Genomic DNA, 25,876 nt, shown 5'->3' with positions numbered 1-25,876 from the left:
TTATAATTACATGGTAGAAATGAGAAAGTCGGTAATTTTTCAGTACTAGCATGCTGACACATTTGTATTTTTATGTCTGATTTTGTAAGCAAGTCATTTTCAGTGAGGTGAAACTTGGGGTGCGCAAGACAAATCAGACTCCTGAAAGGGGGACAGTAGTCTGGAAAGGTTGAGAGCCACTGGTTTACGCCACACTCAATGCTACTGCTTAGGTTCATCTTTCGGGCTGAAAGTCTCTGCCCAGGGGGTGAATTTAGTTTGGCAAAGTTTGAGGATAAAACCTCTGAGCCTTTTCCTGAGAAGTGGCCGGGGTGTCGGGTCAAGTTACAACCTGTGTCCGTTTTTCAACACTTCCGTCACCTTGGGACAAAAATTTTTACGTTTGGCAGGAAGAGAATTACCAAGTCAGACACCTTCTCCCTGTAGGCTCATAAACACCTGTTCTGCTGTAGCTTTGCTGTCAGAGCTGAATAAAAGATTGTTGTGCAGACACACTGAATTTTTTTCCCCCTTTGATCAGAATTGTTTCCTCACTTAGGGGTCAGTTCCGTGAACACTCACATACAGACTGATTCTAAGTGTGTCAAGGGTCCCACATGCAGGCTAAACCTCTTAGCCTTTGTTTTGAGCAGGGGCCGTGGAGATGGGGAGAATCACGTTTTGCCATTTTAAAAGTGTTGTCAGAGTTTGACCAATTCCAGCACCTTTGGGGCTGGAAATTTTACATTTGACGGAGAGAGAATTCCTAGGTCAGGCGCTTTCCTCTCCGTCGTCTGGTGAAAATCTGTTTGGATGCAGATTTGTTATGAGAGTTCAGTGAATGTCTCTTGTGCGGGAACACGGATTATTTCCCCCTTTGATAAGGTTTGTTTCCTCGCGGAGGAGCTGAGCCCGGTAACGCGCACACATTTGTTTGGGACTGTGTGAACGGTCCCATTAACATTGTTTAATTTAATGAGAGAGTTTGAAAATATCGCAGTCCTGGTGTGGAAGCGGCGTTGTGCGGGAATAAAAAGACAAAGGCCGGGATCTTTAAATTCGGGAGCCTAAATTTAGGCTCCTGAATCCATATTCAGGCACCTGGGTAAGTGGCCTATTATCAAAAGTTCTGGGCACTCAGAACTGAAATCCAGCAACGCCCGCTCGGGACTTGTAAAAACCAGGATTCTTATTCAGGATATGGCTCAAGGAGGCAAACTTTAGGATGGTATTTTTAAAAATCACGTCTCATGCATTACGTCCGAACGACAGAGTCTGGAGGTTCCGCCTGGAGGGAGCGCGCAAAGGGGAAATCGGTGCAAAATGGACTAAAGCCGCTGCTGAAACGTCCCCATTTGCACTTTTCGCCTGCCAGGCTGCAGAAGAACGTCCGTGTTTTGCTCCAGGTTGTTCCATTCTCCCAGAGGGCAGGAAAAGGGAATGGCTGCAGCAAAGGCAGTGACCTTCGAGGAGGTGGCTGTTTATTTCACCGCGGAAGAGTGGGCTCTGCTGGACCCCACTCAGAGAGCCCTCTACAGGGACGTCATGCGGGAGAATTATGAGAATGTGACCTGGCTGGGTAAGTCACCATGGGCATTTCCCATCTACTCGGGTTGCAAGTCCTTGCTGGCGAACATAAGGCTGGGATCTTCCCAGCATCCTCTGTGTAACGAGGAAACCGGGAATCTGTAACCACCCCTGATCTCTCCTGTTCTCTCTTCCCCGGGGCAGGATTCCCCATCCCTAAACCTGACCTGATCTCCCACATGGAGCGAGGGGAACAGCTGTGGGTGCACCAAGCAGGTATTCCCTCCCTTCCCCCATCCTCTGTGCCATGGTATCAATGCTGAAGCTCATGAGTTTCCAGCTGCGGGGAGGAGTTTGGGGAAGATTCAGCTACTGACTGTTCAGCTGATCCAAAAGCTTCTGCCTGTGTGACAAACCCTTTGCCGATCCCCTTTCCCCAGGGCCCCTGCCTCCCCAGCGCAGGGAGTGATTCATGCTGGGTTCTCTCCTTCCCCCAGCAGGTGATGGGACAGCCAGTGAGAACGAGGAAGAGAATCCCCAGCAGGGAGGCCCTGAGTTGGCAGAACCACACGGGATGTTCTCGGGAAGGTCCCAGGGGAACGTTTGCCAGGGAGAGGCTAGCGAGAGTCAGGGCAGGTCAGAGGAGCAGTGGGGAAACCTGCCTGGGGAGAGAGAGGGTAAATCCTCTCCTGAAGAGGGATGTTTCAAGAAACTCAAACAGCTCCTGGACCTTAAGGGGAAGCAGAAAAGATGGACGGGAAAAGCAGGCGCTGAATGTGGGCAGGGCTCAGGAGAGATGCTCCGTCTGGGAACCCACCTGGAAGAGGCATCCCATAGATGCGGGGAAAGCCCCCAGCAGAACTCGATGCCGCCACAACATCAGAGCGCAGCCCTCACCATCCAGCAGAGAATCCGCTCAGAGCAGAAACCCTGCCAGTGCCCCGACTGCGGGAGAAGCTTTGTTCGGAGGTCGACCCTCATGGCACATCAGAGGCTCCACACGGGAGAGAGGCCCTACAAATGCCCTGACCTGCAGAGGAAACCTTTCCCGCATCCAGAATCCAGGAAACACTTTGCCGAGAGCTCGGTCCGGACGAAGCACCGGCGATTCCACCCGGGAGAGAGTCCCTATGCGTGCCCGGACTGCGGGAAAGGATTCAGCCTACGCTTCAACTTTGCGATGCACCGGAGGGTCCACACGGGCAAGCGCCCCTTTTTGTGTCCTGACTGTGGAATGGGCTTTAACCGGAGAGCCAAGCTCACTGTACATCAGAGGGCCCATGAGGGGGTGCGACCCGACTGCGGGAAAAGCTTCGGCCGGCAGGCACCTCTGGAGCAGCCCGGGAGAGCCCATTGCGGGGAAAAGCCGCGTGTCTGCGCCAGCTCTGGGAAAAGATTCATCGACGCCTTGGCCCTGATCGAGCACCAGCGGGGCCACACGGGAGAGAGGCCCGATAAACACCACGAGGGCGGGAAAAGCTCCGACCTGGCCCAGCGCTCTCCGGCCCCAGAGGAGGGGCCGCGCTGCAAAAGCACAGCCCTGCCAAAACACCGGGCAGCGGAGAGACCCTACCGCTGCCTCGACTGCAGCAGGACCTTCAGCAGACGCGCCAACCTGCTCTCCCACCGGTGTGGCCACACGGACGAGCAGCCCTACAGGTGCTCGTACTGCGGGAAGAGCTTCAGCCTACGTTTCAACCTTGCGATGCATAGGAGAGTCCATGCTGGCAAGCGACGCAATACATGCCCCAACTGAGGCAGCGGCTTCAACCAGAGATCCGACCTCATGGTGCACTGGAGACTCCACGTCAATCAGTCTTCAGAAGAGCAGGTTGGGAAATAGGGTTTTCTTTTGGGGGGTTTTTCCCCCTCCATGGAAAATTTTAACTTTTCAGGGAAATTTCTAATGCCAAAACATTTTGGCCAACAATGGAAATCTTTGCTGCGGTGCCTCATCAGAGTTGTAGTTCACGCATGCTCCCATTCTCCTCTCTAGGCCTGTCTCCCTGGTCAGCCTGCCTCGCCCATGATACACCACGGTCTGCCCTCTTGATTTCAATGGGACTTAGGCACTTCTCTGTGTTATATTCTGGGCATACACGCCGAGACGTTCAATAAAAGCATAAATCCTCTCAGAGGAAGGTTGCCGTGTAACACAACTTCATTTCGAAGAATTCAGTACGGCTCACACACAACAAACCAAAAACACAGAGAGACAAAGCAGGCTGCTCTCTGAGACAGAGAGGAACAACTCACCCTTGCACTAAGCTGGCTTTCTCCGGCCTGACTCTCACTGCAAGCTTCCCTAGAGCCCCTAGCCTGCTCGCAGGACCAGAAACCCCCACCACACCTGAAGTGCTAGCTTGCCCTCCCAACGCAGTCCTTGATGCACCACAATCTGTATCTTGAGGTCCTTAGTGGCTGACAGTCAAAGAGCTTACAGATCAAAAGACAAGGGGTAACAGGTGGACGAGGCAAACCAGCAGGTTGGATGGGAGGTGGGGAAATCTAATGGGATGTGCACGGTCCTCAGCCAGCTGGGAGCAGAGCTCACAGCTGCAAGGCTGCATTCGCCTGTCTCCACCACGGCAGAGGAGAGGCGTGAGCCAGGGCGAGCTGGTGGCTTGGCAGATCAAGCCTGGGAACTTTCCCCCACTTGCGAGGGGTGGCAGGAGACCAAGCGCAATTAAGAGAATTTTCTCCCCTCCAGGGAGAAATTCAGGGGGCTGGTTGCCAATGACCCCCCCCCGGGGGTTCCACTGACTGATACAGCCACCGTAAGCAGGGGCCTAGCCCAGCAGGGATGGGGACTAAACCCGGGCTTGCGTGTCGCGAGGTGGAACCTCACCCAGCTCACTCCTGGGTGGGACGGGTTGGATTGACTGTACAGTTACATTTGAATCGGCCCCCTCAGCTGACCGTACCCAGGAAGGAACCTGCATGAGACAAGCCCCACCCGAAGGGCTGGGAATCCAGATGCCGCCCCCCAGCCACCAGCACTGAAGCCAGAGTGTGAAGAGGACTCTGTCACCCCACTGGGCATCCCCTTTACCTGCCTTGTCCTGCATGGGGATGACAGACTGTCTGCCCCCCTCCACCATGCACACCCCACCCCCAGAGGATAATTAGTCTCAGCTGGGATCAGCGCCCCGACCCTGCAGAAACCAGCCTTTCCCTGGGAGAGCGGCTGCCAGCAGAGAATAGGGTGACCAGACAGCAAGTGTGACAAATCGGGATGGAGGTAGGGGGTAATAGGGGCCCATATAAAAAAAAGCCCCAAATATCGGGACTGTCCCTATAAAATCAGGACATCTGGTCACCCTAGCAGAGAAGGGGTTAACACGATGACACCCTGTAACCACAACAGCTGATTTCTTAACTCCCGCTAAACCCTGATCCCGGGATTTCCTTGAGTAGTGGGGTCGCAGTGTCTCCCACCTCCCCGGTGGGGCCGTGCTTTTCCATCTCCTTAGAACGGCTGGTGGCTGGGTTGGCCCCATGGGCTTGGTTCTGCCTGAAACGGGCCGGGCTCTGGGCTGCGAGTTGCAGGGGGCAATGGGTCATTGGGGTCCTCACACTCCCAGAGTCGTGTGCCCTGAAGGAAGAGGGGTCACCGCAATGGGCCCGGATTGGGCTGAAACAGGGCCTCTGGGAAAGTCTCTCTGGGATCGGAGTCTTGAACCCTGGATCCTGGCTGGGTTTGGCCCTTCCAGCCCTGCAGGGCCCTAGGACCCAAGGTCTGAGCCCCAGCTATTTGTGTGTAGATGGAAGGGGGGTTTGCACTAGGGATCCATTTGGTTGCGTTTCATTGCTCCTCTAGGCCAAGTGAAAAGCACCCACTGCAGGCTCCTTGCATAGCTCCAAGCTCCCCATGAGCTCCCATCCTCCTCATACTCGGTGGTTTGTGTACCCTCATTCTCCCGTGCCAGGAAATCTGTATACACCCCCTATCCCGGGTCTCTGTAGCTCCCCACCCCCCCTGCCATTCCCATAGACAGACAAATGCCATCCAGTCAAACGTTAGACCGCGCTGTGCTCAGCTAATTAATGGCCCACCTGGACATCATGGAGGTCAGCAACAGAACAGGAACAGAGCCCAGCTGTCCTGGGCCCAACCCAACACCCTGACCGCCGGACCCTGCTGCTTAGTCCTCAGTGTGACGTCCCATCTTCCCCGCTTGGTTATCCATCCCCTCCCTGATCCCTACTGCCGCCCGCCACCTCCCAGAGAAGTTAATTAGAGCACCGAGGAGCCCCTCTGATGGAGTAGCACCCCAGTGCGCTAGGTGCTGTACAGGCACAAACAGCCCCCACCCCAAAGGGACAGCAGTCAAAGAGCCAGTTGTCACAGCTCAGGGGTAGGGATAGCTCAGTGGTTTGAGCATTGGCCTGCTAAACCCAGGTTTGTGAGTTCAATCCTTGAGGGGGCCATTTAGGGATCTGGGGTAAAAATCTGTCTGGGGATTGGTTCTGCTTTGAGCAGGGGGTTGGACTAGATGACCTCCTGAGGTCCCTTCCAACCCTGATATTCTATGAACTGCACCTCTCTTGCAGTTTGGCGAGGGCACCCGCTTTCAACCTTCCACCCCCATCCCCTCTGTGGCCAGCACCTGTGTTGGGTCCGTGTCTCTCTCCCTTCTAACTGGGATGTTCCCAGGCATAGGTGCTGACTCTGTGGGTGCTCCAAGACTCAAGCACCCCCCCCCCAAAATAGGGGGTGCCTCAGCACCCACAGGGCCGGATTAATCTTTTGTGGGCCCTGGTGCTCTGCCCCTGCTCTGCCCCCTTCTCCTGAGGCCCTGCCCCTGCTCTGCCCCTTCCCCCGAGGCTCCGCCCCCACACCGCCCCCAGGCCCTACTCCGCTCCGCCCCGCCCCGCCCCAAGGCCCTGCCCTATCCCTTCCCCCTGAGGCCTCACCCCGCTCAGCCTCTTCCCCTGCAGGCCCCGTCCACTGCTCACACGGGGTGGGAGGGGCAGAGAGAAGCACCCACCGGCAAAACCAAAAGTCCGAGCCTGTGTTCCCAGGCCAAACACTTCCCTGCCTTCACTGTGTAATTCCCAGAATAGACAGACTGCCTAACATGGGCAGCGGGTATAATACGTCAGGGGAGGCTGCTGCTGCCGAACGCCAGGTACAGGGTTTGGCAGGGGAAGTTTTTGCTTATTATTATGCCCCATGCAGGTTCTGGGGTGGCCAAGGAGGCGCTGGTATGTGCTATTCAGCTTCCTGGATTCATCAGTAATCTCCCTGACTCCAGAGAGATTACTGATGAACCCCAGAAGCTGAGTAACACATACCGCCTCCTCAGCTGCCCCGGGAACCTACATGGCGCATATCAAAAGCTCACGTTCTTCTTCCAGAAGAGAAGAGACAAGAGCTTTTCCCACAGGGCAGCTTGGGATCTAGGGAGGTGCGGCGCAGCTGGGGGGGCTCCGGCTGGCCCGGGGCTCCTCAGAGCAGGGAGGGGACTTGGCCCCTCCAGGCGGGGGGGTGGGAGCACTCGGGCCATGGGCGGAAGGAGCAGAGGGGGGCTCCACCCGCCACCCATGTTGCCTAAACGGGCCCGCTTGCTTTCCCCCTCCGGGATTGTACCCAATGGAATTGCCCAGTTATAAAGGTACCACACAGCACTTCCTGTGTAAGCCTATTTTATTCCACTGCAGAGGAAACAGTCGAACCAATCACAGAGCCTACACGCCTGCGAATAAGCTCTCCAGATTTGACCCCGACCCTCATGTGAGCTCTGGTAGGAGAAGGCCTTCAGAGCCCCACCAAAGGGGTCTCGTGCCTTCAATCTCATCATAGCTTCAGCTCCCTTCTGACACGTTTACCTCACCCTTTATACAGTCCAGGGGTTGCTGATCTGGAGTTTCCAGGTGCAGGTAATTAGCAGACAACTGGTTTCTCTCCCCAGGGCTTACCTTCCAAAGGGTGGCGTGCATTCCCCTCACCCACAGGGATTTCCTAGAAAATCCACTTTACACCCATTGCAAAAAGTTCCTTCCAAGTGCCGCGTACGTCCCAGCAGTTGTATTAATCCTGTCTCCTTGACAATGGAGTTCCAAACAATCCACTGTAGCACAGAAACATTTGCATTTTTAACTCCATTTGCATGAACCCCGGAGGTGTTAAACCGAAATTCAGGAAGGTTTGTCCAGGATTTCATAGGTCGTCGCCGTAATTGTCTCACCTGTATCCAAGGGTAACAGCCAAAGGTATTGCCCAGCCCTTAATCAGCTGGCCCAGTGTGGACTCTCTGGTGAGCTGTGAGATTGGACCTCCGGCTGAAGCCCTTCCCGCAGTCGGGACACGGGTAGGGTCGCTCGCCCGTGTGGACTCTCCGGTGCGATTTGAGGTGGGAGCTCCGGCTGAAGCGCTTCCCGCAGTCGGGACACGGGTAGGGTCGCTCGCCCGTGTGGACTCTCCGGTGCGATTTGAGGTGGGAGCTCCGGCTGAAGCGCTTCCCGCAGTCGGGACACGGGTAGGGTCGCTCGCCCGTGTGGACTCTCTGGTGAGCCGTGAGGCTGGAGCTCTGGCTGAAGCCCTTCCCGCAGTCGGGGCATGTGTAGGGTCGCTCGCCCATGTGGGCTCTCCGGTGCACCATCAGGTTGAAGCGTACACAGAAGCCCTTCCCGCAGTCCGGGCACTTGTAGGGCTGCTCACCCGTGTGGTTACTCTGGTGGGCCAGCAGGTCCGTGCTCCGGCTGAAAGTCCTTCCACAGTCGAGGCAGCGGTAGGGTCTCTCTGCTGCGTGGCGCTCCGGTGGGGCCATGCCGTCCATAAGGCTGCCCCCGTGGTCTAGGCTGGGTCTCTCTCCTGAGTGGACCCAGGCATGCTGGGCCAGGTTGGAGTGCTGGCGGAAGCTTTTCCCACACGCCTCGCATTTGTAGGGTCTCTCCCCGGTGTGGATCCGCCGGTGCTTGATCAAGGTGGAGCTCTCCGTGAATCGTCTCCCGCAGTCGGCACAGACGTAAGGCTTTTCCCCAGAGTGCGTCCTCTGGTGCTGAATCAGGTGCGCCCGCCGTCTGAAGCTTTTCCCGCACTCGGTGCACTGGTAGGGCCGCTCCCCCGTGTGCGTGCGCTGGTGTTGGAGCAGGGTGGAGGTGTCGCCGAAGTCCTTCCCGCAGTACATGCAGACGCAGGGCCGTTCCCCGCAGTGGATCCGGCTGTGCTTGGCCAGGTAGGCATTCTGGCTGAAGCTTTTCCCGCACTCAGCGCATTTGTAGGGTCTGCCTCGCAGGTGGGTCCTCTCATGCTGCACCAGATGCGCCTTCTGGCTGAAGCTCTTCCCGCACTCGGCGCATTTGTAGGGTCTCTCGCCCGTGTGGCTCCGGTGGTGAGTGCTCAGGGCCGTTTTGGTCATGAAGCCCTTCCCGCAGTCGGGACACAGGTAGGGTCGCTCGCCCGTGTGGACTCTCCGGTGCGATTTGAGGTGGGAGCTCCGGCTGAAGCCCTTCCCGCAGTCAGGACACGGGTAGGGACGCTCGCCCGTGTGGACTCTCCGGTGAGCCGTGAGGCTGGAGCGACGGCTGAAGCCCTTCCCGCAGTCGGGACATAGGTAGGGTCGCTCGCCCGTGTGGACTCTCTGGTGCACCATCAGGTTGAAGCGTACACAGAAGCCCTTCCCGCAGTCCGGACACTTGTAGGGTTGCTCAGCCGTGTGGTTACTCCGGTGGACCAGCAGGTCCGTGCTCCGGCTAAACATCCTGCCGCAGTTGAGGCAGCGGTAGGGTCTCTCTGCTGTGACGTGCTCTAGCAGGGCCGTGCCGTCAGCTCCCTCCTGGTGAGACAGGTGTGAGTGCAGACGGACGCTTTCCCTACCCTCAACACTTTGACAGGGTCTCTGCCCCGAGTGGCAGCGCTGGTGTTTGGTCAGGTTCCAGGTCTTGACGAAGCTCTTCCCGCAGTCGGCACAGACACAGGGCTTGACCCCAGCATGGATCCCCCGGTGCCGCACCAGATGTGACTGCTGCATGAAGCCTTTCCCGCATTCGGGGCATTTGTAGGGTCTCTCTCCTGTGTGGAGCCTCTGATGTGCCATGAGGGTCGACCTCCGATCAAAGCGTCTCCCGCAGTCGGGGCACTGGCAGGGTTTCTGCCCCGAGAGGTTTCTCTGCTGGATGGCGTGGGCTGTGCTGGGGCTGGAGCTTTTCCCACCCTTGTGCACCGTCTGATGTCTCAGAAGATGTGATCTCCAGCGGAAGCTTTTCCCACAGCGGAGACATCGATGGGCGGTCCTGCTCGGATGTTCTGGAGGCACCGAGCTCTGCTGGAGGCTTCCCCCACATCTGTGGCATGCGTCTTCTCGGGGGGTTCCCGGACAGAGCATCTCTCCTGAGCCCTGCCCACATTCAGCGCCTGCATTTCCCGTCCCTCTGTTCTGCTTCCCCTTAAGGTCCAGGAGCTGTTTGAGTTTCTTGAAACATCCCTCTTCAGGAGCGGATTTACCCTCTCTCTCCCCGGGCAGGTTTCCCTGCTGCTCCTCCGACCTGCCCTGACTCTCGCTAGCTTCTCCCTGGCAAATGTTCCCCTGGGACCTTCCTGAGAACATCCAGTGTGGTTCTGCCAACTCAGGGCCTCCCTGCTGGGGATTCTCCTCCTCGTTCTCACTGGCCGTCCCATCACCTGCTGGGGGAAGGAGAGAACCCAGCATGAGTCACTCCCTGCGCTGGGTTTGTCACACAGGCAGAAGCTTTTGAAGATCTGAACAGTCAGTAGCTGAATCTTCCCCAAACTCCTCCCCGCAGCTGGAAACTCACGAGCTTCAGCATCGATACCACAGTACAGAGGATGGGAGAAGGGAGGGAATACCTGCTTGGTGCATCCACAGCTGTTCTCCTCGCTCCATGTGGGAGATCAGGTCAGGTTCAGGGATGGGGAATCCTGCCCCGGGGAAGAGAGAACAGGAGAGATCAGGGCTGGTTACAGATTCCCGGTTTCCTCGTTACACAGAAGATGCTGGGAAGATCCCAGCCCTATGTTCACCAGCGAGGACCTGCAACCCGAGTAGATGGGAAATGCCCATGGTGACTTACCCAGCCAGGTCACATTCTCATAATTCTCCCGCATGACGTCCCTGTAGAGGGCTCTCTGAGCAGGGTCCAGCAGAGCCCACTCTTCCGCGGTGAAATACACAGCCACCTCCTCGAAGGTCACTGCCTTTGCTGCAGCCATTCCCTTTTCCTGCCCTCTGGGAGGACGGAACAACCTGGAGCGAAACACGGATGTTCTTCTGCAGCCTGTCAGGCGAGAAGCGCAAATGGGGACATTTCAGCAGCAGCTTTAGTCCATTTTACACTGATTTCCCCTTTGCGTGCTCCCTCCAGGCGGAACCTCAAGACTCGGACGTAACGCGCAAAATGTGATTTTTAAAAATACCATCCTAAAGTTCGCCTCCTCGAGTCATATCCTGAATAAGAATCCTGGTTTTTACAAGTCCCGAGCGGGCATCGCTGGATTTCAGTTCTGAGTGCCCAGAACTTTTGATAATAGGCCACTTACCCAGGTGCCTGAATATGGATTCAGGAGCCTAAATTTAGGCTCCCGAATTTAAAGATCCCGGCCTTTGTCTTTTTATTCCAGCACAACGCCGCTCCCACACCAGGACTACGATATTTTCAAACTCTCTCATTAAATTAAACAACTTTAATGGGACCGTTCACACAGTCCCAAACAAATGTGTGCGCGTTACCGGGCTCAGTTCCTCCACGAGGAAACAAACCTTATCAAAGGGGGAAATAATCCGTGTTCGGCACAAGAGACATTCACTGAACTTTCATAACAAATCTGCGTCCAAACAGATTTTCACCAGACGACGGAGAGGAAAGCGCCTGACCTAGGAATTCTCTCTGTCAAATGTAAAATTTCCAGTCCCAAAGGCGCTGGAATTGGTCAAACTCTGACAACACTTTTAAAATGGCAAACGTGATTCTCCCCATCTCCACGGCCCCTGCTCAAAACAAAGGCCAAGAGGTTTAGCTTCAAATGCTCCAGAATAAATCCACCTGTTATTTATTATTATTAGCATAGCACCTGGGAACTCCAGGCATGGACCGCCCCCCCACCCCCGTGTTAGGTGCTGTCCAACCACAGAACCAAAGGCTACTCACTACCCCATAGACCTTCCTGTCTAAAAAGACCAGACAGACACAGTGTGCAGAAGGGGTACAACACACAAGCGGAGCGAACAACGTGGTGGCGGCAAATTGGACACTAGTGCCATGGTGGGTTGCTGGGTTTTTTTGTAGAGGAGGGGTCAGTTAGACGGGGATCATCTCAATGGAAAGGGAAGGGGAGGGGAGGTGGCGAGGAATAGAGAGGCGTGGAGCGATGCTGAGATGAAGAGACTGTGTGCATGGCTTGGGGATATAAAAGGTTAACCGGTAAGCATTAGGCTTACCGGTTAACCAACCTTAACTGTTAACCCCGGTGGCCCCACACCAGGCCGGTGGGAGGGATCACAGCCCCAGCCGCGCTGGCTGGAGCAGCCCCAGCATCGGCCGCAGTGGCGGGGCCCCAGCCCCAGTCGCACTGGCAGGACCCCAGCCCCGGCCAGGTCGGAGCGAGCCCCCAGCCCCCCCCACTCTCCCGTGCTAGGCCTCCCCCCGGAGCTACCTCAGTTAACGGTTAACCGGTTAAATGATATAATTTTAATAGTTTAACTGGTTAACTTTTTAAACCAATATTTACATCCCTAGTATGGCTACACTGCATCCAGCTATGGCATTGTAGCTAGGCTGCCGCTTCCTACATTTCTGGAACATTGTTTTGGTTTTGGTTTTTTCCCCATCACTGTCATCCCTCCATCTCTCCGAGAGGCGGTAGCTAGGTCGGCAGATGAATCCTTCCGTCGACCTAGCCGCGTCCGCACTGGGAGTTAGGTCAACCTCACTATGGTGCTAAGGGAGTGACATTTTTTAAGTGTAGACCAGGCGGGAGGGGAGTGGGAGGATTGGAGCAAACAGCCAGCCAGCATAGGGCAGAGAAAGTACAACTGCAGCCGTAGAAAGCTGTTGAAAGTTCTCGGAGGGCTAGTCCGGTGAAGACACTCTGTGCCGACGGGAGAGAGAACTCTTCTGTTGGCATAGAGTTATCACCAGGCTCATATTTGACTGGCCTGGCCAGTTTTTTTTATGGATTTGCTAGTTGCCAAAAAAATAATTTAATCTGCCAGGTTTGGGGGTTTTTTTTACATGGGTCTAAAGATTTTCATTTTAGTCTCACAATACACTGGGCTAGCCACTGTGAAAAGTTTCTGTGTCCAGCTAAAGGTGCCGCAATGTTCCCATCTGTATTTTCCGCAGTTTAAGCAATAACAGATCCAAACTGTGGAAAATACAGCAGGTGTCTGCCCATCCACACACAAGCGCACCGCAGAGGTGTGTGAGAGAGGGTATGAGTAGGGCCCTACTAAATTCACGGCCATGAAAAACGCATCACGAACCGTGAAATCTGGTCTTTTGTGTGCTTTGACCCTATACTATACAGATTTCACGGCGGAGATCAGCATTTTTCAAATTGAGGGTCCTGACCCAAAAGGGAGTTGCGGGGGGGGGGGGGGGGGTCGCAAGATTATTTTAGGGGGGTTGCGGTATTGCCACCCTTACTTTTGCACTGCTGCTTTCAGAGCTGGGTGGCCAGGAAGCGGCGGCTGCTGGCTGGGCGCTCAGCTCTGAAGGCAGCGCCCCCCACCAGCAGCAGCGCAGAAGTAAGGTGGCAATACCATACCATGCCACCCTTACTTCTGCGCTGCTGTCAGAGCTGAGTTCCCGGCCAGCAACCGCCGTCTCCAGCTGCCCAGCTCTGAAGGCAGCGCCGCTGCCAGCAGCGGCCCCAAAGTAAGGGTAGCCGTACCACACACCCCCTACAATAACCTTGTGACACCCCCCCACACACATACAGCTCCTTTTTGGGTCAGGCCCCCTACAATTACAGCACCGTGAAATTTCAGATTGAAATAGCTGAAATCACTAAATTTACGATTTTCAAAACCCTATGACCGTGAAATTGACCAAAATGGACCATGAATTTGGTAGGGCCCAAGGCATGAGTCACATAAGTGACCGTTGAAGGGGGGGTGGGGGTTGTGGAGTTGCCTCGTGGTTGGGGGCTGCGTGCTGGATTCTTTGGGGGGGGGGGCATCCTATGTCCGCATAATAATTCCACCTCCCCAAGAGGCTGGCAACTAGGTGGCCCCTACCTGCCGCTCATGTGGCCTGCAGCCTTGTGCCCCCAGAGTATGGGGGGCAGGGGGGTGTTTCTCCTCCACATGGGGTTGCTGGGCCGAGGGTTGGCCCCAGCTGGGCCCTATTTTCCCTGGATAGCGACTTTCAGCCCTACAGGGGTGCGGGAACAATTTGTACAGTGGGGCGGGGGGGGGGGGCTGAAAGTCATTGAAGCAAACAGCAAACCCTGCAGATGATGGGAACTCCTTCAAGTCAGGGGGTGCGGCAGCAGCACCCCTATTTCCAGCGCCTATGGGGGAAGCCCCCTGACATTGTCCCCTGCCCCCCAGACTCCCCGGGGACTGAGCAGGCAGGGGCAGCAACTGGCTTCTCCTCTCTCTGCTCCTTACCTCGAGCCCAGGAGAGTCAGTCTGCCCAGGGACGCTGCAGCGCTGGGGATCCGGGCAGGGCAGGGAGCTGGGAACCTCCCTCCCCACTTCTTGCTCCCGCTGCCCCTTCCAGTCTCTCTCCCGTCTCAGTCCCCTGCAGGGAGAGTCCCCACCCGGGCTGGGCACAGAGCGGGCTTTGCGGAGGGGTTTCTCCGGCTCCCCCAGCTCCCTCCTAACCCGGGAAGTTCCGCCGCAGATCTGCTGCTCACAGGAAACCCGGGGGGAGAGAGGCAGCAGGCTCCCAGCCCTGAGCAACACACCAGAGCCCTCTAGTGGGGACAGCTGCGGAAACCTCGCCCCAAGATCGCCGCCAACAGGGGCAAAGCAAGCGGGTCTGTCTGTCGGGAAAGCACCCCCAGGGACCTCCCCCTTGGGTGGGCCCTAGAGATGCCATGGCTGGATGATAGCCCAGGTGGGGGTGGTGAGAGAGCCAGGCTTCTGTTGGGGAGAGAGCCAGGCTTCCCAGCTTACCCAGAGCCCTGCGTCCGGGCTGGGGAGCTGCGCAGAGCGTCACATTGGCCTAGATCAGGGGCTCTCAAACATTAAAAGACCCTTTAAATGAGGTCGCCAAGGCTGGTGTTAGACTTGTTGGGGCCTAGGGCCGAAGCCAAAGCCTGAGCCCCATCGCCCAGGGCAGACTTCAGCTTTGCCCCCCCCCACCCCCCCGCCACCCGGGGCAGCGGGGCTGGGGTGGGCTCGGGCTTTGATCCCCCCTCCTGGGGTCATGTAGTAATTTTTGTTGTCAGCAGGGGGGTCACGGTGCAATGAAGTTTGAGACCCGCTGGCCTACATGAGAGGGACAGCGGAAGCACAGGGAGATAGGTAATGATCAGGCAGAATTATAATTAGCTCAGGTATATATGAGTGGCAATGGATAGCTGGGGACATGCGGGCAGGGCCGGCTCCAGGGTTTTGGCCGCCCCAATCAGCCAAACAAAACAAAAACAAAAAAAGCCGCGATCGCGATGGCGATCTGCGGCAGCAATTCGGCGGAAGGTCCTTCGCTCCGAGCAGGAGTGAGGGACCGTCCGCCGAATTGCCGCCGAACAGCTGGACGTGCCGCCTCTCTCGGAAGTGGCCGCCCCAAGCACCTGCTTGGTAAGCTGGTGCCTGGAGCCGGCCCTGCATGCGGGGCTAGACTCGTCTAGGGGATCAGTGGACCAATAGACAGATCTGGGTGCTGTGTAAGTATTCAGCACGGGAGTGCACCAGGCTTGGCAGAACTGGGTTTTTATTGGTTTACAATTTCAACGGATAATTACCCGTGTTTATTTTTAAGCAGTTTTCTCTCTTTAAATTTTTCACGGTTGCAGAGGGTCAGACAATGGAGAGGGGGCAGGTTTTCATTGTGGAATGACACCAAGATTCAAAAAGTTCAAGTTTTAGGACCAGCCGTCACCATCCCACGTTGTAATATGCCAAATAAATGGCCCTAAATCAAACTCGACTAAGCTGCCAAGCGGCATGTTTCTTACTTTGCCTTGCGGTACGTTTCGGTTGTTATCCATGGGAAGGTTGGTTCATGGGTTTGTGCTAGGGTGACCAGACAGCAAATGTGAAAAATCGGGACGGGGGTGGGGGGTAAGAGGAGCCTATATAAGAAAAAGACCCCAAAATCGGGACTGTCCCTGTAAAATCGGGACATCTGGTCACCCTAGTTTGTGCATGGGCCGTGAAATCGACGTTCACTGATATTTACAGATGAACCTCTAATCCTTCCAAGCCTACCTCAATCTCTTGCTCAAATGACCCCACATTTGGATCACTAATCAGGGCACTGGAACAGGGACGGGGTAGGAGGCCATGGCCCTCCACTTTTTACTGTCCATAAAAGGGATAGCTCAGTGGTTTGAGCATTGGCCTGCTAAACCTAGGGTTGTGAGTTCAATCCTTAAGGGGGCCATTTGGGGATTTAGTGTGGGATTGGTCCTGCTTTGAGCAGGGGGTTGGACTCAATGACCTCCTGAGGTCCCTTCCAACCCTGATATTCTATGATAAGGGTGAGTGATGTGGGGGTGCCTCAGGGGAAGAGGCAGTGCAGGGGTGTGGTCTGGGGCAGAAGGGGTAGTGCAAAGGCAGGGGGCCTGGGAGAGGAATGGGCCATGTGAGGGTTGGGGACCAGGGAGAAGAGGCAGTGTGGGGGTGGGGCCTTAGGGGGGACAGTGCAGTGCATGGTGCCATGGTTCGGCTGCATGTGGCCCCCCATTTTTAGGGCACTTCCACTGCTCCTGTCACTGATCACTAAGCATGTGAGTGAAGAGTGCTGTGCTGCGTCTTTCTCCTCCCCTTTCCCCCCACAACATATGGCCCCCTCTGCCTTCATTTCCAGCTCACCCTCCCCTTCCTATCCCATTAAGCCAGTAGCAGTTCAGAAGCCAGGTATGCAGAGGTGTGTTGGTAGAATCTGTGACCTTGAAGAAAAGTGGATTTGTTTTGGTTGGGGGGGGGCAGTATCTCAGTAATCTCATGCTCAAATGACCTGAAATTTGAGTCACCAACCCTCTCCAGGGGCCCCCAGAAGGCACAGCAAATTGCAGGACAATCTGGGTAGGCACATGGATTTGGGGGACACCTAGGGCTTGTCTACACTTGAAACGCTCTTGCACCTGCAGTTAAAACTCCTACGTCCTGTAGGCTCCTCTGTCTGCACATGCTCAGTCTCAGTGTAACCCTTTGCTGCTCATTAGCTTTAGGCCTGGTCGACCCAGATACTTCGCTCAAGGGTGTGAAAAATCCACCTCCCTGAGCAACGCAGTTCTCCTGACCTAGCCCCCGGTGTTGACAGTGCTAGGCCGGGTTACGTCTACACGGCGCATTAAGCCTGGGCTTGTGGACTTGGTGTTTGTGGACTTGCTTATGGACTGGTGGCACCCGGGCTTGGAGCATCCACACTGCGTTGTAAACCTGGCCTTACGATTGCCAGACCCGGGTCTCTCTGCCCTGCTAATGGCAACACGCAAAATGACAGAGCTTGGACCCGAGTCACAGTGGTACTTCGGCTTTCACCCACCCCCACAGCGAGGTCCTAGGACCTGGGTCCAGAGTGCTTGCTAAGCCGAGTCAGACTAATTTGTGTACTTGTGGCACCTTAGAGACTAACAAATTTATTAGAGCATAAGCTTTCGTGGGCTACAACCCACTTCTTCGGATGCATATAGAGTTCTTTTTGCGGATACAGACTAACACGGCTGCTACTCTGAAACTAATTTGTGTGTGGACAGAAAAGGGGGCTTGGACTTAACCGTGGGTCAGAGCCCGGGGTTAATGTGGAGTGTAGACATAGGGCTGGTCTACGCTAGGAAATTGGTCGATATAACTCAGGGGTGTGAAAAATCCACTCCCCTGAGCGACGTCGTTAAACCGACCTAAACCCCAGCCGGCGCTCGGTCGAAAGGAGAATTAGCTACTCGGGATGTAGTGTCCCAAATTGCTATCTGACATCATTTGCTACTTAGGGTGTATACTGAGCATGCTCACACGAACTGCGCATGCTCAGTAACATCTGCTGAAGCCGCTGCCCTCGCCCTGCCCTTACTTGGCATCAGATTCTTTGGACTGCTTTTTACAGGGGCTAAAAGGGGGCAAACTGCAGGGGGCGGAAGTTGACTGGCCGGGGGTGGGAGTGGGGGGTCAAGCAGCTGGAGGCAGGGTAGCAACTTGTGACAGAGCATGGGGTGCGGGGGGGGGGTCCTCTCCTCTCCTCCACATGGGGTTGCTGGGCCGAGGGTTGGCCCCAGCCGGGCCCTATTTTCCCTGGATAGAGACTTTCAGTCCTACAGGGGGGCAGGAACAATCTGCACAGTGGGGGGGGCTGAGAGCCATTGAACCAAACTGCAAACCCTGCAGAGGCTGGGAACCGCTTCAAGCCGAGGGGGGAGGCGGCAGCAGCCCCCCTAGTCCAGCACCGATAGGAGCTTGGGAACGGGGTGCCCGGCGCTGTCCCCGCTAGAGGGCTCTGGGTACGGCTCAGGGACGGGAGGTGGCAGCGCTCTCCCCCTCCCCCGGCCGTGTGTTTCCTGTGATCAGCAGATCAGGGGGCTGAACTTCCCAGGTTAGCGGCTGCTGCTTCCGTAGCGCAGAGCCAGGCCCCCGCTGTGCCCAGCCCGGGTGGGGAGCGTCTGCGGCGGCTGCAACCAGCCCCGGGCTCTGCCCGCACCAGCCCCTGAGCCGGAGCCTGCAGGTGATGGGGGGGAGACCCGGGGGAAAGGGCCGGGGAGGAAAGTGACTTTGCACCCAGGGCCCCTGCTCGCCCCAGCTCTGCTCCCGGAGGGGCGGGGCTCTGCGAGTCCCAGAGCTGCTGCCCCCCCTGCTCTCAGCAGCTGATCCAGCGCTTGGAGAGCGAACGGCCCCGGGAACAGGACAGTCTCCCAGGCAAAGGGGGAAGGAGACAGAAAAGGGGTGGGGGAGAGTGGGAGGGGCAACAGGAGCAATAAGTGGGGAAGGAGGTTCCGGGCTCCCAGCCTTGGCCAAATCCATCCCTGGGCAGAGCTGACTTTCCTGGGACCCACCCAGGTGAGGAGCCAGGAGAGGAAAAGCCAGGTCCTGTCTGGCCTGAGTCCTGGGGGACAGTGTGTGTGGGGGGGAGGTGTCCCCCAAAGCGGCCCCTTTGACTCTGCTCTTTGCTAGCATTTGGTTCCGAGACTCTGTCACTGGGTGGGTTTAGTGCTGCTGGGAGGGGCCGGGTCTGCGCTGGGATAAAGCGACCCAGCGTTTTCCCAGCCTGGCCCAGTCCATCTGTCCGCAGGGAGAGAGCGGGGCGGGGGGGGGGGGGCAGGGAAGAGAGCGGGGTGTGACATGGACTTAAGCCAGTTCTGCTCCCCAGTCACCCTGCTCCGCCCGCTCCTCCCACTCTTTTGGGTACAAACTTTCTGGGACTCGGCTCATCTGAGACCTTATTATCAGGAAGAGACAAAAACTGGAGGAGGTGGAAATTTCCCCATCTGTGGGACGGGGGAGCAGCTCCCCAAAGCACCCAGTTCCGTTCAGGAGGGAGAGTCTAACCTGGCACACAAGAGGCCTGCAATCGGCACTCCTGGGAACGGCGTACGGGGTTTTGGGGAAGGCTGGGATCGCCCCGGGAACAGCAGGTGCTAAGCGGGGCTCTCTTGTTCTTTCAGGTGCTTTAAAGGAGCCGGCTGCGTGTTCCCAATGGAGAAGTGGCTCTTCCTAGATCCTCGGCAGAGGGCCCTGTACAGAGATGTCATGCACGAGAGCTATGAGACCCTGATGTCCCTCAGTAAGGAACTGTCTGCCTTCGGTTATGGGAAGTTGCCCCATTCGCTGGGGCTGTGCCCAGTGCTGGTCAGCGTGAGTAAGAGCAGCTCCTAGGCTGCTCTAAGTTACTCTTTGCTTCTCATGGACCTCTGTGCTCCTGGGATGCAAAGCACAGCTCTGCCCTAGTGACTGGAGTCCCACAGTTCTCACAAAGCACCTTTGAAATCAGTAGGAGTTTTGTCTTGTCCCCCTGCAGCTCAGGTACTGGCCACCGTCCGAGATAGATATGGGCTAGATGGACCATTGCAGTGCCCCGGTTTGGCCGCGCTTATGTTGGGTGAATACTGCAAGGATTAATTAGTAATAATATTTGATTTTGTGTCACCTCGGGGGTAACAGATCAGAATCCAGCTCTACCTCGTAGGACTTTTTGGAAAAATTCCATTGAAAATCCAGTGGGGAAAAATGTCAGTTTTGACAGAACCCCATTTTCCAATGAAAATGTTTTGACCAGCTCAGTTCATTCAAGACCTGTAGCTTCATTCATGGGCACAAAGGGGTGGAGTTAAGGGCTGGCTTCAACCGGGCGCTCAGGCACCAGGGCCATGGAGGTTCCAGAAAGCCTTGAATAGAATAAAGCAAAACCGCTGCTCTGCCCCGACCTGGCTTGTGAGCGCGTCATGGCGCAGCTTTGGTGCTGGATTCACAAATTTTTTGTTTTCATGTCATTTCCGAGGTTGTGGCTTGGTTTTGTTTAAGGAGAAGCAGGTTCGATTACCAAGGCTGCCCGACTCAGCCGGCTTGCACAGAACTGCAAATAGAGCTCATCGATTAGAGAAAGGGGGTGAATTGGTGGGTAGGGCTTTGGGCTGGGATTTAAGAGTGTTGGGTTCGTTCCCAGCTCTGCCACCGCCTTCCTGTGTGACCGTGGCCAAGTCACTGCATCTCTCTGGGCCTCAGTTTTCCCATCTGTAAAACAGGTATAATGAACCTTGCTTGTCTATTTAGTTTGTAAACTCTTGTGGGAAGGAACTGACTCTCAGTTTGTGTCGGTGCAGCGCCTGGCACAATGGGGCCCTGATCTCAGCTGGGGCAGGGCCTGTCTCTCCCTGTGTGTCTGTGCAGTGCCTGGCACAACGGGGCCCTGATCTCAGCTGGGGCAGGGCCTGTCTCTCCCTGTGTGTCTGTGCAGTGCCTGGCACAACGGGGCCCTGATCTCAGCTGGGGCAGGGCCTGTCTCTCTCAGTGTCTGTGCAGCGCCCAGCACAACGGGGCCCTGATCTCAGCTGGGGCAGGGCCTGTCTCTCCCTGTGTGTCTGTGCAGCGCCTGGCACAATGGGGCCCTGATCTCAGCTGGGGCAGGGCCTGTCTCTCCCTGTGTGTCTGTGCAGTGCCTGGCACAACGGGGCCCTGATCTCAGCTGGGGCAGGGCCTGTCTCTCTCAGTGTCTGTGCAGCGCCCAGCACAACGGGGCCCTGATCTCAGCTGGGGCAGGGCCTGTCTCTCCCTGTGTGTCTGTGCAGCGCCTGGCACAACAGGGCCCTGATCTCAGCTGGGGCAGGGCCTGTCTCTCTCACTGTCTGTGCAGCGCCTGGCACAACGGAGCCCTGTAACCCACATAATAGTAACAGGTGCTATATAGCAGAACTGCTGAGCATCTTGAACTCTGCCATCTTCAAATGCGGCCACCAGCAGGTGATTTGCCCTGTGCCTCCTGAGTACCGAGGACAATTCACCCCTTCATATTAACCGGACAACTTGTGTCCTTAAAGCCCGGCGCTCAGGATTCCCCCCTCCTTAACGCTGGCTGACCCCGGGGTGCTGCATATGGGCCATGGAGCCGTACCCAGCGTGCTTCACGGATAGGGCAGCTGCGTGTGGCAGGGGCCATAGGTGCCCTGCTCACGCGTCTAAGGATCACAGCTTGCCTCAGGAAATCCCGAGGGATCAACCCAGTAGTAGTACCGGGGCCAGCCAAAAGGGGGAGACACGCTCACACACTGCACCAGGCCCAGCTGTTGAGAAGGCAGGAGGTGGGGTGGGACTGGGAAAGCCCACGCTGGGTGAGAGGTGGCTAAGGAGGCTGCCAAGCCAATGGCTTGACAAACCCTAATCTCTCCCCTCTTTTATCCCCCTACCCGTGCGCAGAATATCCCATCCCTAAACCGGACGTGATCTCCCGACTGGAGCAAGGGGAAGAGCCGTGGGTCCCCCCGGATCTCCAGGGCTCTGGGGGAAGGGACCTCCCGAGAGGCGCCAGCCCAGGTGAGGAAACCCGTTCGACCAGTTCAGAAACCATCTGGGAGCAAAGTCAGGAGCTGGCTTTCCCGAGGAAGCCCCCCGGGAGCTCTCCCAGTTCCGGCTCAGCACCTTGGCTTGACGGCCAAGCTTTTTGGGGCCCTTCCACTCAACACGATGGCATTTGCAACAACTTTGGGACGGCACGTCCGCTCAATTCCAAAGTTTCAGGGCATGTTCTCGGCACGAGCGGTCAGAACCCGATCGACTTTGGGGAAAATCAGACAACCGAAAATGGGGGGAACACCGGGGGAGGGGGGCACACACATGGAGCCCCTGCCAGCTGTGGAGCCCAGCCACAGATTCCAGCACCTCTGCAGTTGTCTGTAGATCAAGCCGCTGGTTGATGGTGCCGTGGGCACTTTCTAGCCTAACTACTGCCTGGCCTCCTCTCTGCCCATCCTCCCAGTGGCCCCCAGAATGACTTCTTTCCCAGACAGAAAGGAGAGGGGCATTCACAGCCCCTAGAAAAGGGGGCACAGTGAGATTGGGGGTGCACACAGAGCCCTTGGCATAGTGCAGGGGCGGGCAAACTTTTTGGCCTGAGGGCCGCATCGGGTTTCGTAAATTGAATGGAGGGCCGGTTAGGGGAGGGGGTCATGGCCCGGCCCCTAACCTCCTATCTGCCCCCCACCCCGGGACTCCTGCCCCATCCAACCCCCCCTGTTCCCTGGCAGCCCCCCGGGACCCCTGCCCGGATTCCCCTGCTGGGAACCTGCCCCTGACTGCCCCCTGCTGCCCCATCCAACCCCCCGTCTCCTTCCTGAGTGCCCTCCCCCGGGATCCCTGCCCCCATTCGACCCCCTGTTCCCCCCCTGACCCCTATCCACACCCCCGCCCCCGACCACCCCCCCGAACTCCCCTGCTGTCTATCCAACCCCCCCTGCTCCCTGCCCCCTTACTGCGCTGCCTGGAGCATCGGTGGCTGGCGGCGCTACATCCGCGCCGCCTGGCTGGAGCCAGCCACGCAGCACAGAGACCAGATCAGGCCGGGCTCTGCAGCTGCGCTGCCCCAGGAGCTCACAGCCCGGCCGCCCAGAGCATTGCGCCGGTGGCGGGGCGAGCAAGCCGAGGCTGCGGAGCGGGGGGGGGGGGGGGGGACAGCAGGGGAGGGGCCAGGGGCTAGCCCTACTGCAGCAGGAGCACAGGGGCCGGGCAGGAGGGTCCCGCGGGCGGTAGTTTGCCAATCTCTGGCATAGTGGAAACAGGGAGTATGGGGGGAAGGGAGGAGTGAGGACAGGGGGTGGGGAGTCCCTGCAATGGAGGTAGGGAGAGGCCAGGAGCCCCTTGGGCGTGCAGGGAGCCCGGCCGACAGGAGCAGCAAAGCGTGCGACCCTCCAGTCGTCTCCTCCTGGAGGACGGGGCCGCTCCTGCCTGGCCGCCCCCTCCCTCTGCCTGGCCGCCCCCTCCCTCTGCCTGGCCGCCCCCTCCCTCTGCCTGGCCGCCCCCTCCCTCTGCCTGGCCGCCCCCTCCCTCTGCCTGCCCTCTGGTGGCTGAGGCAGGAGAGGGAAGCACGAAGGGTCCCCTCTTCTCTCCTCCCTGGGGAAGGGCTCGGTGGGCAGGGCAGAGGGGAGTTCAGAAGGGACCATCCTGACCCTCTCGTCTGGCCTCCTGCGTAGCCCAGGCCAGAGACATCCACCCAGGGCCCTCTGTGGGTTTGGTTCACCCCAGCGTCCCGCTTGTCCCCCTCTTCCCCCCGGCACATGGCATGGCTTACGTCTGGACTCTCTCCTTATCCCAGGGACCGCGAGCGAGACCGAGGGGGAGGCTCCGCGGCCAGGAGGCCCCGAGACGGCATCATCGGGAAGCAGCCGGGGGAAGGTGGCCCGCAATCCCAAAGGGGGCAAAGCCGGCAGGTCCAGAGGCCAGCAGGGAAAGCCGCCGGGGAAGAGACGGGGCAGAGAAGCTCCATGCAATGGAGGCTTCAAGAAAGTCCGGGATGGGGCAGCCCTGCGGAGAGGCCAATCGGGGGAGAGCCCCGAAGCCAGGCTCAGTGTGGACGGTAGCAGGCAACGTCCTGCGGGAGAGGAGCCCTCCCTGTGCCCGGAGTGCGGGGAGAGCTTTACGGAGAGCTCCGCCCTCCTTACCCACCAGAGATCCCACACGGGGCAGGGCTCTTACCCATGCCCGGAGTGTGGGGAGAGCTTCATCGAGAGCTCCGCCCTCCTTACGCACCAGCAGTCCCACGCGGGGCAGGAGCCCGGCCCGCGGCGCCGACCCCAGGCCCCCGGCGGGAAGCGTTACCGCTGCTCGGAGTGCGGGGAGCGCTTCCGGGTGAGCTCCCACCTGGCCACCCACCTGCGCCTCCACACCGGGATCAAGCCCTTCCAATGCGCCGACTGCGGGAAGGGCTTCGACTGGGGCTCGCACTACGCCCGGCACCGGCGGCTGCACACCGGCGAGCGGCCCTTCCAGTGCGCCGACTGTGGTAAATGTTTTGGGCGCAGCTCCCACCTCTACCGGCACCAGCGGGCCCACGCCGGCGGGAAGCCCCTGGAGTGCCCGGACTGCGGCAAGGCCTTCAACAGCAGCGCCTTCTTCCACAAGCACCAGCGGGCCCACGCCACCCCCCGGCAGCCCCACCGGTGCCCCGAGTGCGGGGAGAGCTTCCCCCGCAGCGCTGCTCTCGCCCGGCACCGCCGGAGCCACCGGGGCGACAAACCCTTCCGGTGCGGGGACTGTGGGAAAGGCTTTGCCTGGAGCTCCCACCTGGAGCGGCACCGGCGCGTCCACACCGGCGAGCGGCCCCACACCTGCGGGGAGTGCGGGGAGGCTTTCAGCCAGAGCGCCCACCTAGTGAAACACAAGCGGGTGCACACGGGCGAGAGGCCCTACGGGTGCCCGGACTGCGGGAAGAGCTTTGGGGACAGCTCGGCGCTGGCCAAACACCGGGGGTGCCATGCCGGCGGGGGGAGACGCCGCCTGGCTGTGAAACGCCCGGCGGCAGAGAGACCCCATCGGTGCAGCGACTGCGGGAAAAGTTTTGCTCGGAGCGCGGCGCTGGTGAGGCACCGGAAAAGCCACGCGGAGAGGCAACCCGGTGGTGGGGAGAGCTCAGCCCAGACGAGCCCCCAGGGGGAGAACTCCTCCCATCCCTGCCCCGACTGCGGGAAAAACTTCCCTCGAGCCTCCCAGCTGGACAGACACCGGCGCCTCCTCCACACGGCAGCTCAGCCCCACCGGTGCCCACAGAGCGCAGCGCTGGCCAAGCATCGCCGGGGCGACAGACCCTTCCGGTGCGGCGACTGCGGGAAAGCCTTCACCTGGAGCTCGCACCTGGAGCGGCACCGGCACGTGCACACCGGCGAGCGGCCCCACACCTGCGGGGAGTGCGGGGAGGCCTTCAGCCAGAGCGCCCACCTGGTGAAACACAGGCGGGTGCACGCAGGCCAGCAGAAGAGCTTCGGGGACAGCTTGGCGCTGGCCAAGCACCGGGCCGGCAAAGAGGACGCCTCCCACCGCTGCCGTGACTGCGGGAAAAGTTTCAGCTGCGTCACGGACCTCGACCGGCACCAGCCTTCCCATGCGGCGGAGAAACCCTACCGGTGCGGGGACTGTGGGAAAAGCTTCAGCCAGGCACCGGCGCTGGCCAGGCACCGGCGGCTCCACGCCGCTGGGGGGAAACCCTTCCGCTGTGCTGACTGCGGGAAGGGCTTCGCCTGGAGCTCCCACTGGGAGCGGCACCGGCGCGTCCACACCGGTGAAAAGCCTTTCCAGTGCGCCGACTGTGGGAAATGCTTTGGCCGTAGCTCCCATCTCTACCGGCATCAGAGGAACCACCCCGGAGAGAAACCCTCCTCCCAAGGGGCTGAGTAAGGGGGAACACGACCACCAGGAAGGGACCCTAAGGAGACAACAGGGAAACCAACCCCAGGAACCCTCCGTCCTGCCAAAGGTGCAACTAAGGGGGAAGGTGTCTGCCAGGGACGAGATAACAAGGAGTCCACCTGGGAGAGGAACCCCTTTGAATTCAATCCGTATTAGGGCTAAGAAATCCAATCCACGCGCTAACCGGGGATAATGCTCCTCCATCATGCGTGTTTGGCTGCCCCCAGCCGCTTATCAGTGACCCCCTGGCGGCCGGCACGCCATGAAGCAGGATCTCCTCCTCTCACCCGAGTTGGATGGGCAGCAGCAGGGGGAGGGAGGGAGACGGGGGAGGTGCTGTCACTTTCCCTACCCCACATCGACCCCTGACGTCCACCCTCACGCAGGCCCTCTCCCCTGTCTCTATCTCCCCTCCA

General features: G+C 58.3%; 1 protein-coding gene across 1 annotated transcript; it reads left to right on the top strand.

Moving 5' to 3' along the window:
• The first annotated feature begins 1,419 nt into the window (after positions 1-1,419).
• Positions 1,420-25,448, top strand: LOC135888151 (zinc finger protein 135-like). The gene is made up of 12 exons (XM_065415963.1): positions 1,420-1,558; positions 1,711-1,782; positions 2,004-3,242; positions 6,689-6,917; positions 7,171-7,243; positions 8,398-8,477; positions 8,604-8,687; positions 19,238-19,431; positions 21,483-21,599; positions 23,374-24,460; positions 24,860-25,021; positions 25,163-25,448. Exons 1-12 carry the CDS (start codon positions 1,420-1,422, stop codon positions 25,446-25,448), a joined length of 3,762 nt encoding a protein of 1,253 aa, XP_065272035.1.
• The last annotated feature ends 428 nt before the right edge of the window (positions 25,449-25,876 follow it).

Source organism: Emys orbicularis, chromosome 13, assembly GCF_028017835.1.
Source record: "Emys orbicularis isolate rEmyOrb1 chromosome 13, rEmyOrb1.hap1, whole genome shotgun sequence".
NCBI lineage: Eukaryota > Metazoa > Chordata > Testudines > Emydidae > Emys > Emys orbicularis.
The sequence above is the reverse complement of the archived record's forward strand: the minus strand, read 5'-3'. Positions and strand labels throughout refer to the sequence as shown.

What these genes read in the sequence shown, in the direction of transcription:
- LOC135888151 (XM_065415963.1), top strand. Translation starts at nt 1,420, where the DNA reads ATGGCTGCAGCAAAGGCAGTGACCTTCGAGGAGGTGGCTGTTTATTTC. An exon ending in TGAGAATGTGACCTGGCTGG is followed by an intron (nt 1,559 to 1,710) that starts GTAAGTCACCAT and finishes TCCCCGGGGCAG; the next exon opens with GATTCCCCATCCCTAAACCT. An exon ending in GATTTGACCCCGACCCTCAT is followed by an intron (nt 7,244 to 8,397) that starts GTGAGCTCTGGT and finishes TCGCATTTGTAG; the next exon opens with GGTCTCTCCCCGGTGTGGAT.